Source organism: Ursus maritimus, unplaced genomic scaffold (assembly GCF_017311325.1).
Source record: "Ursus maritimus isolate PB19 unplaced genomic scaffold, ASM1731132v1 scaffold_6, whole genome shotgun sequence".
Taxonomy (NCBI): domain Eukaryota; kingdom Metazoa; phylum Chordata; class Mammalia; order Carnivora; family Ursidae; genus Ursus; species Ursus maritimus.
Window position 1 is genome coordinate 78,739,637 of NW_024426774.1, and position 13,292 is coordinate 78,752,928.

General features: G+C 41.2%; 1 protein-coding gene across 7 annotated transcripts in view; it reads left to right on the forward strand.

The window, feature by feature from the left end:
• Nucleotides 1–12,774, forward strand: part of IL1RL1 (interleukin 1 receptor like 1) — a 71,655-nt gene extending 58,881 nt beyond the window's left edge. For 5 of the 7 annotated variants that reach the window (XM_040623644.1, XM_040623642.1, XM_040623643.1 and 2 more), the window contains 3 exons: nt 6,338–6,484; nt 7,559–7,726; nt 10,233–12,774. In XM_040623644.1, the coding sequence (XP_040479578.1) occupies nt 6,338–6,484; nt 7,559–7,726; nt 10,233–10,618 (701 nt within the window). In that variant the 3' untranslated portion in view covers nt 10,619–12,774. The remainder of the gene's footprint in view (nt 1–6,337; nt 6,485–7,558; nt 7,727–10,232) is intronic. The other 2 variants (XM_040623647.1, XM_040623648.1) reach the window with 2 other exon arrangements.
• Nucleotides 12,775–13,292: the final 518 nt, after the last annotated feature.

Genomic DNA, 13,292 nt, shown 5'->3' on the forward strand with positions numbered 1-13,292 from the left:
CCCCCTCCCCCCTACCTTACCTTCTTGTGTTGGTTCCTCTTTAACAGCCAACTGCTTCCTTGGCCATCCTTCTGCTTTCATTAGCTCTCTCTGTCTCACTGTATGTGAAAGACGACACACTAACAGCAAACGTGAACATGTTCTTTGTTACCTTGCATGACTTTTATGACACGTTATAAACATGTTCCCTTTTATAATTCTTTTTTATTTTTTCAGTCCTAAAGAACGCACATTTTGTTAGTGAGGCTGGCAAAGTAGATGAGAAGGTGGAGTAATTAATTACTGCCCATTCCAGTAAGAAGATCTTAAATGCTGCTTTGTAATAAGACATCATATGCTATCATTGTTAAGCTTTATAAAGTATTAAATGTATTTATTTATTTATTTTTTCTACGTGCAAAACCTAAAGTACTTACTATCTGGTCCTTTCCAAAAAAATTGTGTGACCCTTGCGTTCTGTCTCTTTAAAAAAAATTATTTGTGCACTAATGTTACACAGTCTTGTTTCCTGTAGCTGTACAGGCAACCTTGATTTTGGGTAGAGTAAGTCTTCCAAGTTCGCTCTTCATCAAGACTGTCTTGGCTATTCTTCGACCTTTGTATTGTCACATAAATTCTCTTCAGATATATTTGAATTATAAGCATGTTTTGCTACAAGTTACATAGAAAATTTTATAGCCTGTTCTGTAATTACTTAATGTATAGTAAAAATCTTTCCATGATACTAAACGTTCTTCTACACCATGATTTTTAATGGCTCCATAGTATCCCATTATACGGAGAAACCATCATTTATTTGACCAAATACATCGTTTGGCTACATGTCTTTCTTTTTCTGTCTTTTTAAAGATTCAATGTATTTCAGCTAAAAAAAGAAAGCACAAGCAGTTCACCCATTACTCTCACCCCCACCCCTACCCCTGGTAACTACCAACCTAAGTGTAGGTGAAAGTCATGGGAAGTCTGGGAGTTCAGCTCATTTCTTTACTGTAATTGTTAGTCAACATGCAATTCGGGTACCACTTTTCTGAGGAGACTTCCTTGGCCAGCAGTTTGCAGTCTATATTCCTTCCAGGTGCTCCTGTAGGGCCCTGTCTCTATCTCTACACTCATCACACACAAGTCTGCTGAACGTGACTCTAAGCTCCATGAGGGCAGGAATGGCGTCTCATCCGTCTTCGTGTCCTCCATCTGTATTGCAGTGCCTGGTACCGAGCGTGCATTCAATAACAATTTTTTTGAATAAATAAATGAACGAATACCTTATTCATAATCTCCAAGACTTAGAAGCAACCGTGACGTTCTTCAATAGGTGAATACATAAGTCAGTTATATCATACAATGGAATATTGTTCATTGGTAGGAAGGAATGAGCTATCAAGCCATAAAAAGACATGTGGGAACTTTAAAACCTGTTGCTAAGAAGCCAATCTGAAAAGACTGCATACTGTATGATTTCAGCTATGTAACAATCTGGAAAAGGCAAAGCTATAGAGAGAGTAAAAGCTCAGTGGTTGCCAGGAGAGAGGGTGGACAACAGGATTTTTAGGACACTCAAATTGTTCTATATAATAGTCTAATGGTGAAGACATGGTATGATGCATTTATCAAACCCCATGGAACTGTACAACACAAAGTGGGAATCCTAGTATAAACTATGGACTTTAGTTGATAGTAATGTATCAGTATTGGCCTATAAATTGTAAACAATGTATTGCACTAATTCAGGATGTTCATAATACGGGAAACTGAATGCTAGGGCTGGGGGAGAGTATATGGGAACTCTCTCTACTTTCTGCTCATTTTTGTTCTTGTTGTTGTAAACCTAAATGTGGTCTGAAAGATAAATTTTATTAATTAAAAAAAATAAAGGATTGTGTGTCTACTAGGAAAACAAGGAGGGGCGATGGATACAAGCGATGACAGTATTTCCTGCTAAACTCGGAGCAAGGAGCACGTAGACATAAAAAGCCTAGGGAAGAGTCGCAGAAGAGACTGGTTCAGTGAATAGTGACTCTACAGGAGATCTGTGATGTGGATTTCAGCCCAAGTTAGGCTGTGGAGATGAATAAGACAAAGTGGAGGGAAGAGGCAGAATCTAAAATACATTGGTTCTGAAACCAAAATGAACACGCAGAACCAATGAGAATTTATATTTCTGCTTCTTTCTCTCCTATTCTGTGGATTAAAATAACAGCACACCTTAGCTTCTATAGTAATTACACAAAGTGTTATTAGTGATTGAAGCAATTATATCCTTTTATTGGAATAATTAAAACTTAATTTAAGAATGAAAAAATACTATATCAAGGAAAATGATCTTTGGACATTTCCATTGCTCTAGCTCTAAGGCTTAATTATTCAACAAAGCAACAGCTTACATTTACGTTTGTTAGGGTTTACATTTATGTTCCCACTAACTTGGAAAGGCCAAATTGTTTATAAGTTCCCTATAGTTTTATCTGAATCTAGCATGCCTTTAATGACTTCATTATACTTTGATGCAATAAAATATAACAAAAATACGAAACTGACTACTCTTCAGTAGATCACATTCAGACACTATATATAATCTTTTAAAATTAAATGGAGAGAACGATCTGTCTTGGGTATAGGTAACAAGAGGACACATTGTCTGTAAAGAATCCGAAACAGTAATAAGACCATCTAAGAGTCATTGTGCTTCTTTTTTTAAGATTTTATTTATTTATTTATTTATTTATTTATTTGAGAGAGAATGAGTGAGAGAGAGAGAGCTAGAGAGAGAGCACAAGTGGGAGAAGGGGCAGAGAGAGAGAGAGGGAAAAACAGACTCCCCTGCTGAGCAGGAAGCCCGACACGGGGCTTGATGCGGGGCTGGACCCCAGGGCCTTTGGCTCAGCCCCAGGATCCTGGGATCATGACTTGAGCCAAAGGCAGAAGCTTAACTGACTGAGCCACCAGGGCACCCCAGAGTCATTGTGCTTTTAATCATGACCTTACCCAGACATCACTAAAAATGTCAGTGATGACCCACTCCTCCTCAGGGGGGCAGACTGCGTCTTCCTCCCACTCCCTTGGTATGTCGTTGCACGCAATGATGTCAGCAAAAATAGTTTTACAAACATTTCCTTCCTGAGTACCTGTCAACTTCCTCCCCTGCTTGCATTTCCAGGCAAAGACATCTTGTTTGTTAGATGAAACATTGAATGCAGTATAAATGGGTGAGGAGAAAAAATATGTTTTTTTTTTACACTTGTCACTCCATGCACAACTACGTGGAAATTACTTAACGTGTTTGTCACATAGCCAAAGGGAGAGTTAGGCCCTCAGTTTATACCTCTAAGTGGGATATAGCCCAGATTAATTTGGATAAACACAGACACACAACCTGATAAAAAAAAAAATTGGGGCTGATAGATAAGCAGACCACCGATTTGATGCGTTTGTGGTTAAGTCTCAGCCTGAAGTGGTGCTTTAATTTTTGCTTTAATTAGACTTAAACCACCAATTTGTAAGTTTTTATCAAACCAACAGAATCATGACATTAAGTGCGATCCAGTTCCATGGGCCACCAGGTTTCTACAAATAATAACGGAGTCACCCCTGGATATATGAACCACATCACAATGTAATATCAGGGCAGTCTGGTGGTGGTAGCCCGCACAGTGGACCCCCAACGAGAGGGGAAGCTGTGCCCTCCCCCTCCCCCTGGGGCTGCCATTGCCTCGCTATCCCCATGCCTTGCTTATGTTGTCACTTTATGAACGTTCTCTTATGAGCTGTGTATTGGAATTGTTTTCATGTTACATGTACTTGGTGACTTTTTTCCTTCCAGTTTATTTGTATGTGCTAGCCTTCCCCTGTTTTTCTGCAAACTAACATGGCTACACTCCGTTTCGACAACAGTGTATGTTAAACAAAAACTGTTGCTACAGACCAATTTGTAAGTTTTTATCAAACCAACAGAATCATGACATTAAGTGCGATCCAGTTCCATGGGCCACCAGGTTTCTACCAATAATAACGGAGTCACCCCTGGATATATGAACCACATCACAATGTAATATCAGGGCAGTCTGGTGGTGGTAGCCCGCACAGTGGACCCCCAACGAGAGGGGAAGCTGTGCCCTCCCCCTCCCCCTGGGGCTGCCATTGCCTCGCTATCCCCATGCCTTGCTTATGTTGTCACTTTATGAATGTTCTCTTATGAGCTGTGTATTGGAATTGTTTTCATGTTACATGTACTTGGTGACTTTTTTCCTTCTAGTTTATTTGTATGTGTACCCTTCCCCTGTTTTTCTGCAAATTAACATGGCTACACTCCGTTTCGACAACAGTGTATGTTAAACAAAAACTGTTGCTACAGAAGTTTAATTGTCACAATGAATTCCTTTATTTCTCATCACAAAATAAATTATAGCATTGTCTTGAATTTCAACAGCAAGAACTTAAAAAGCTTATGTTCCCTATTATTTGATGTGATTAAATAAATATTTGACTCTCCTAATAATAGTAGTACACATTTATTCATTGTTTCCTTTGGACCTGTCTAATTATTTTCCATTTCATTTCTTATTTATTTGATCAATATTCCATGAGGAAGAGACTGTTACTATCACCAAATTTTGCAGATAAGGAAACCGAAGCAAGAGGAGATTGAATAACTACCCGGCTGAGTATTAGAGTTTGAGCCAGGACTCAAACTTAGGCAGTGTTTTCCTGTTTATAAACGTTTTCAGAAAGTATTTAGTGTTTAGTCACCACATACGGAATTATTTACACAGGCATTAAGTCATTAACCGAAAGACATTGAACTTCAACTTTCTTTACTGTCTCAGATTAACTTCTTTCCTCCCAGCGGAGGCGACCAGCCACAGATGCAGTTACTTCACGGTCTCTCCAAGAAATGTAGGTTCCCAGAGGGTATCCAGATAGCACTTTTAGAGAGAGAGACCTGGAGGGGAATCCCATTGAAATGCTTTCCTTAAGGCGCATTTATCATTTAAAACGATGATAGTGCAGATAGTAGGCTCTCCGCCAATTTTCAGCAACACGCCTCCTCCACCGCCCCCTGGTTTTGAATCTCTTCCCCTTGGCCAGTCTTGATTTTGCAGTGCTAGATACTCAGGATGCTAATGAGCTATGGGAGGAATCTGTGAATATGGATGAATGATTTTGTATGGCAAGACCGGGAACACATGCTTTGAGACTTCAGACAAAAATGCAGGGAGAACGCTGTAAGAGACGAATCTCCTTTGAGATTCTTCTCACGGTCATCTGTAAGTGGGACTATTTGTAAATAGTTAATTCTAAAGAGAGAAGTCAACTTAAAACAGCCAAAAATACCATTAATGAGTACAGTTCTTATATTCAATTTGTACGTATCTAAGTCCTTGAAATCGGGAAACTTTTTGAGTATGCACTTTGTGCAGCAGTGAGTACAGGGCACAGTTCAGTGATGAGAAAAGTTAGGGGTGTGTTTGGAACCTAGAACCCCAGTAATTTGACTTCCCCATCAATTACGCTTTAGAGACTTACATGGCCCTTGTCTCTTCACTGCTTTCCTATGCAGTAAGACCTCAAGACCTTTTGATTAGTTTTCCTTAATGTCCCAACACCAAGCATATCCGTTCCTTTCTCATTATTACGTGAGGGTTCAGACCTTCCTTATCTTTCACAAGTATTGCAGAAACTTCCTGTCCATTTTCCTCTAAGTACTTATGGTCTCTTCCCACAGAAACAGATTACCTACCTTCAGATTAATCTTGCTTGTCAACCACTTTCATTGTTAACACCCCACTTAACACTTAGTGGCTCCTGTGACCTTCCCGAATAAAGGCAAAATGCCTTAACGGGAGCCCCAAGTCTGATCAGAACCTAGCCCTGACCCACATTTCTCATTGTGTCTTCCTCCGACTGGATTACTTCAGTTCCTCGGAGAACACACCACATCTCCACCCCTGGGCTCACTGCATCCCCTCTCGCCAGGAGGACATTTTCCTTGTTTTGCAGTTCTCTAAACCCTCCCTCCACCTGCAGGAAGGCTCCATTGCACAGTCCAATGTGGAGCGGGCACTCCTAAAGACCTCTGCCAGCTCAAATTACACGTTTACCTCCTATCTTAGTTACGTTTACATTTGAGAATCCCTTACAATGCCTAGCCTGCTGCCTGGCACAGAGTAGGCGCTCAATAAATGTTCATTTACTGATTCGCGGCCATGGCAATTGCAGGTAGGCATCTCTTGTATGCATCTCTTGTACTCCCAGTGGAGGTCAGCATCCACGTATTTGTTGATTTTACCTTGTTCTAGTAATAATAGCGATCACTTTTGTCCTCCCCTTATCTTTTGAACAGATGACGAGCAAAGCACCCACTACCTTCTGGCGGGATTTATCACCTTGTTAATGTTAATCAGTGTCATGGTGATAACACTGAAAGTGTTCTGGATTGAGGTTATTCTGCTCTGGAGAGACATAGTCAGACCTTACAAAACTAGGAATGGTAAGTGGCAAGTTTCACATTTTTCTTCAAAAGAAAAGGATCCATAATGGCTGATGGTTACTTGTCTGTTGATCTCTTAATAGCTATGCTACTAAACCGAGATTTTGCTTGCTAGCATATTGTCAGTAGATCTTTTTTTCAGTCCACTCAGAGGCCATTCTCTATCCTTTTTTGTTTCTCCTTATGGTTCTGAGATTCATCTCAACAGCTCAAATTTCCTCCCCGATAGGCTTACTCTTCCTACTAAATCAAGAACAGAATTGGCCCAAACCCAGAAAAGTTTAAACATTTTGGAAACTGTGTATTGGTAAAACTTTATGGAATTCAAAACATTAACAAAAGTGTTCCTGTTTTCCAGATGTGAACAACTAAGAAAGGGCCATCAGAAGGCAGATGTATTTCACCAGAAAGCTCACTCCATAGAGTCCTACCTATGTGCATAAGTTACACATGAAAGGATATATTTATCCCTGCTAAATCAGAACACCATTGTTTCCTTTGGGGACAGATATACTTTACATTTTCCATATGGTCCCCTCAACTAGGGCTAATTATTTGATTTGTGGGAAATGCAGATCCCTCTTTGGGGACAGATATACTTTACATTTTCCATATGGTCCCCTTAACTAGGGCTAATTATTTGATTTGTGGGAAATGCAGATCCCCTAAAAAAAAATCTTTCACATTTTCACTTCCTAGGATTAGGGGAAAACAACAACTAAAACTGAGATCTACTCCAAGCAACAGAAGACTCCTTATCCATGACAATAAATATTTGTCAATAAATTATTAATTACATTTGACAATATGGTGTGTGCTAAACTGGACTGGCTCTTGCCTATTCTCTATCATTCAGTCTGAGGCAGTAAAGAGGGGCACTTTGGGATTAAGATCGATTTTCTGATAATATTTTGTGGCAGTAGGTTGTTGTCACCATCTCTGAATTCTAGAATATTGGGGGGGGGGGATCCATGCACCAACAACAATAAAATTCAGTGAAGAATGTCTCGTAAGAGTCAAATGGGAATTTTCAGAGCCAAGCAATAAAGTTGTATTTCTTGTTCTCATTTTCAGATGGAAAGATCTACGATGCTTACGTTATCTATCCGCGGAACTATAAAAATAGTCCTGAGAGGGCCAATGCCGTGGAGCACTTTGTTCACCAGATTCTGCCTGATGTTCTTGAAAATAAATGTGGCTATAACTTATGCATTTATGGGAGAGATCTGCTACCTGGAGAAGGTAAAGCTATCAACATACATCAAGGACAGAAAGTCACGTTTATCAGAAGGCCAGGGGTTGGTGGTCTTCACCCTGTGTGGGATACGGAATTACAATCATTATTCCCGGCCTTAAGACCAGAGTTTTGAAATCTTTCTCCAGAAGGAGATACTTATTCTTTGCTCCTCCTGGCCCCATGGCCAACCTGATCATGAGGTCTTCACAAGAGTATCAGTGATGTGAAGACACGGCTAGGCGGATTTAGCAAGGCACTGCCCCTATTTGACTTCCCAGGTCCACCACGGGGGTAACTGACATATATCTTAATTCTCTCTAGAAGAGCCGAAAGAAGACTCAAAAAACAAAGAATTTTGTTCTAATATTCAGAGGCATTGGTTAAAGTTTTTGCAAGGATTCCGGAGTCTTTACAATTTTCCTTGTATTAGAGAAACATTTGCAAATGTATATTCTCACAAGAACCACTAGAGCCGTCTCCTGTTTCTTAATCTTCCTAGTCGATTCCATATACTTTTCACAGTTTGTCACAATTCTGGCCTCTCAGTAGCTGTTCTCCTCCTCCCTCTATATTTATGTCAAGTACCCATGAGCCATCCTCATAGCTCTTCTCAAATTCCTCAGAGAGCTGGAAGTGTTTGGAATGTGAATGAGGCAGGAACACCATGAGGGTAAGTCCAATAAAGTTAATGCCTAGTAGACTCCGAATTTAAACTGGCATTTCCACTGCAAAGAGGGATTCAAGTGTCTATAGATTTAAAGGAACACACAGCAGGTGCATCCGGGGCGTCCTGGAATATTTGGGCAATGTTAATCACCTCACAATGGCGTGGGAGACTTGTAAAATGAACAATTCAAGAAAATGGAATCCAAGTTTTCTCTAGAGGCTTTCTTCCTCCTCCAGCTCTCCCGTGGGCTACTCATTCCAGCAAACAGAAACAAGTCAAGGTGTTCAAATGCTTTTTTCATGTTACACATCTGGTCAGGAAGCTGCCGGGAGCCCAGCTGTTTGTGACGTCACATCACCTGCTACATCTGGCTGCAAAGTCTTCATCTCTTTTGTCTCGGATCCATCGACCTCATTTCTAGTTCTACCTCTCTCCAGCCCAACATGAACGCCAGCTCACTGAGCCTCAAGCTCGCGTGGCCTGCATTGTGCTGTTTTTCACCTGGGAACGTTCCCAGTTCCCCTCCAGCAAGTATGTCCTCTGACCTTACTTTAACCGAAGTAAGATCAGATCTAACAAAACAACACCAAACTTCACTCATCCCTTAGGAAAAGTTCATGACTGACTGCATCAGTGCCTTTCTTCCCATGCTAGTTACCTTCTGTTTGCTCCTTCAAATCCACTCGGTGCTCCAGCCAGTGGCCTTGGGGGGCTGGTCGTTATGGACTCCATCATGCCCCTACCCTCTGCTCCCTGCTGGGTTTGGCCAATGGAAGCCCTGGCAGGAGTTCAGAGGCAGGCAACCCATGAGGTTGCCTGGGTAGCTGGGCTCTTCTCTCCTGGAACACAGGCTCTTGTTAGTTGCCTTTATACTCAGCTTCCATAACTGCTCCCTCCCCTTCACACCTGGAGGGGGGTAATGTCTCCCGGTTATTTCCCATGCTGGGGTTCTGACGCATCTCTTATTGATTTCTCTTGGCTCTGCCCACATATTTTATAAATTGTCCTTTCATTAAACTTTCTTAAGTCAGTCCTTTTGAGTGTGCCAAGTTTTCTGTTAGGACCCTGACCAACACAAGGTCTCTACCTGGCATTATTCAACATTTATTTCCGTAGTTCACACTGCATGGATTGGCAGTCTTTCGGCTGCCACACTCTGAGAATATCTGCAGTGGTTTCTTTCGTGGTTGCATTTCTTTGTTTTCTCTGTTCCCTCCTTGCCATGAGAGCTGAGTATTTTATACCCTCTTTCCAAGTCTGCCCAGAAGTTACCTGCTATCACCATGGAGCTGATGCTATAAAAACTCTAACTTGATAAGGGGATCTGGTCTTCCTTAGGAGTTTTCTAGTCTGGATCAAATCAGCTTCTCAAACAGAGATATTGGGGAGTGACGTGAATCCAGGACTCCCTTAGAGGCTTTAATCAGTTCAGAGGAGCAAAGGATCCTAAGAGTTAAAGTACTAAGCCCTCATAAACACATAAGCTAATATCCTAAGAAGATAATATGTAGCTAATGAACTTGAATTCTAATTCTCCCACTAAAGATCTCTACCTACTATTTAACTCAAGGACTCTGCTTTTTTAGATCAGTTAGGACTGATCTACCTGGGAAAGAAGAGGGGCTTGGGACTGATGTGCTCACAGTGGGAGCGATAACTCGAACACAACAGGTGTTGTCCATCCAAGCACATTCCCCCTTTTCTGAGTAAAGAACTGATCAGCGTCAGAATCTCATGCCAGATTAAAACCATAACTTTTTTTTTAAGTTCAGAACATTTATGATCAAAGCATTAGACTTAAAAACGCAGCAACAGGAAATGCGATCCGTGTCTTTTATCCCCAGATGCAGCCACTGCAGTGGAAAGCAACATACGAAAGAGCAGGCGGCAGATTTTTATCCTGACTCCTGAGATGGTGCACAGCAGGGAGTTTGCCTATGAGCAGGAGATCGCCTTGCACAGCGCCCTCCTCCAGAATGACTCCAAGGTGATCCTTGTAGAATTGGAGGCTCTGAGCAAGCCCAGTGGACTGCAGTTTGGGGACCTTCAAGATTCCCTCAAGCACCTTGTAGAAGTGCAAGGTACCATCAAGTGGAGGGAAGACCACGTGGCCAACAAACGGTCCCTGAATTCCAAATTCTGGAAGCACGTGAGGTACCACATGCCTGTGCCAAACAGACGACCAGGGAAGACACCCAGTTTGGTTTCCCTGAGTGCCCAGGGGCAGTAGTGCTGGCTTTGACGTGCTGATAATGCACTCGAATTCCATCTATCTGAGCTCCTCCTTGCTGGATGAGGCCACGGGACCAGACACCAGGGCAGAGGCGTGAGGACCGGGGATGTCAAGAGCGTGCGGGCCCCCGGTTTCATCTATCAGCTTTACTCCCATTTGCCCAATTCTGGGGGGATGCAAAACACCCGGAAATTTCTATCCTCTATCCCTCTCTCTTCAGCTCACCTTTCCTTCCTTTTCTCCTTTTGCTGGTCTTTCTCCATGTGGCCTAGGATCTTTTCATTAGGCTTTTTTCCTCTTTCTCTCTCTTTCCTGCTCTCCTGCTCCTTACTCCTTGTCAATATTCTACACCTTGAACTTCAAACTGGAAGGGTTAGAGCTAAATTTTCATGTAACCTTGAAGAACACTCGGATTCCCACAAGCAGAACATTAGCAGCGCGTCTCGCTTCCATTGTGTGTCTACACACAGTGTGTTTGACCTCTCCCTGGTGAGGGACACACGGTTGTTTCACAGGGTACCTATCGTGAATATGGACCCTGTGAACATTCTTGCGGACATGTGTTCTTCTTTGTCTTGGCTCAATACCGAGGCGTGGTCCTCTTACGAAACTGTCAAATTGGCAAACTGTACCATTTTACATTTCCTCCAGTTTTGTACAAGACCGCTCTTCTTCCACCTCCTCGCCGATGATTGGTGCTGTTAGGTCTCTTTGAACTGTGTTGTTTCTGTTCATGTTGTTGATGTGTGGAAATTTTTTTATATATTCTGGATACAAATTCCTTTTCAGACAGATGTAAGGTGACAATTTTTCCAGGCTTACCTCCCTACCTCTTCATTTTTTTAATGGTATCATTGATTAGCGGACATTTTTAATTTTGTAACATTCAGTTGGTCAATTTTTCTTATATAGTTAGTGTTTAATGTGTCTTATCTAAGGTTTTGTTTTGTTTTGTTGTTTTTACCTCAAGTTCAGGAGATATTTCTCCATGTATCTTTATGAAATATTCATGGTTCCAACTTTTATAGTTAGGTCTATGGTTCACTGTGAGTTGATATTTGCATATAGAATGAGGTAAGGGTCAACCTTCTTTTTTTTTTTTTCCATAGAGATGCCCAATTGTTCCAGCAACACCTGTGAAAGACTTCTCTCTCCGTATTGAATTGACATGGTGACTTATTCAAAAATCAATAGGCTATGTATGTGTTGGCCTATTACTCTACTTTCTATTATTTTCCGTTTATATGCTTATGCAAATATCACACTGTCAAGATTAGCATTTCCTTATTGTAAGCCTTCAAGTCAGCGTAAGTCCTCTAACTTTGTTCTTTATTCCCAAGATTGTTCTGACTATTCTAGATCATTTGCATTTTCATGTAAAATTTTAGAACCAGTTTCTCAATTTCTTTGAAAATTCCTCCTGGGATTTGGATTGCATGAAATATATAGACTCTATAATCTATAGATTCTAAAAATGTATAGACTCTATAAACTCCACTGTTTGTGCAGAATAGATATCTTAACAATGAATCTTCCAATCCATAAACATGGTATATCCCTCCATTTTTATGTCTTTCATTTCTCTTGGCATATTTTGTAGATTTCACAGTAGACATTTTGTACACATTTCAAGGGATTTATACTTTGGTATTTGATTTTTTATGGTATTGTAAATGGTATTTTTAACAAATTTCATTTTTCAAATTTCCATTACTGGCATATAGAATTACAATTGATTTTTGTATATTAACTTTTTATTCCATGATCTTGCTAAACTCACTTATGACTTCCAGCAGCTCTTTTGTAAATTTCGAAGGGTAACCTACATAAAATTATGCCATCTGTCAGAACGAGTAGTTTTATCTCTTCCTTTACAATCTGTATGCTTTCTATTTTTATTTCTTTACTTTTTACAAAGGGATTGCCCCAGGTGAGAGACGACGTCCTTATCTTGTTCTCCTCTTTATCAGATTAGGATTGTTACTTTTTATTTTCAGTATTCCAAGTGTTATTAATGAAGAAAGGCTGTTGAATTTTGTCAGATGCTTTGTTCTTACTGCATTTATTGAGATAATTGCATGATCCTTCTCTTTCATTATATGATAAACTATTTTGACTGAATAAAAAGGATGAAACTGTCTCATTAAACCCTCTCCCTGTCAGCCGTGGGCTTCATTCTTCACTTTTGTTGGAAAGATCCTACTACAGACCAGTCTAAAAACGTATTCTGAGTTCTACCACACTATAAAAACTTTGAAATACATGTTCTCCTTTGGCCTCCTTTTCTTCTAAACAATTTAAAATCTCAATTCAACGCCTCTACCCCCTCTCTACTACTTCCCAAGGGAACCCCCCCCCCCCCCAGCCTAAACAGAAGGCCTCAGCACAGATCTGAAACTTGAGTGCTTCAGACAGGAGACAGTGGCCTCCTCCTCACTTTGGATGACCTCAGGGAGCCGTCCAGTGTCTTTGGGGGCTCTTCCTTGGCCTCTTTTCCGTCTGCAGCCCTCCCCAGCTCCTTCCCCTTAACCGAAGACGGTGCTCCTCTAACCGGTGCAGGTGCAGGCTGATATCCTTCCCACCTGACTCTGATGCAAACCTCTCGGCGGCCTGTAGGGTGCGCAAGGAGCCCCACCGAGGGCCCCGGGCCCTGCCGGTTCCTCGGACACCG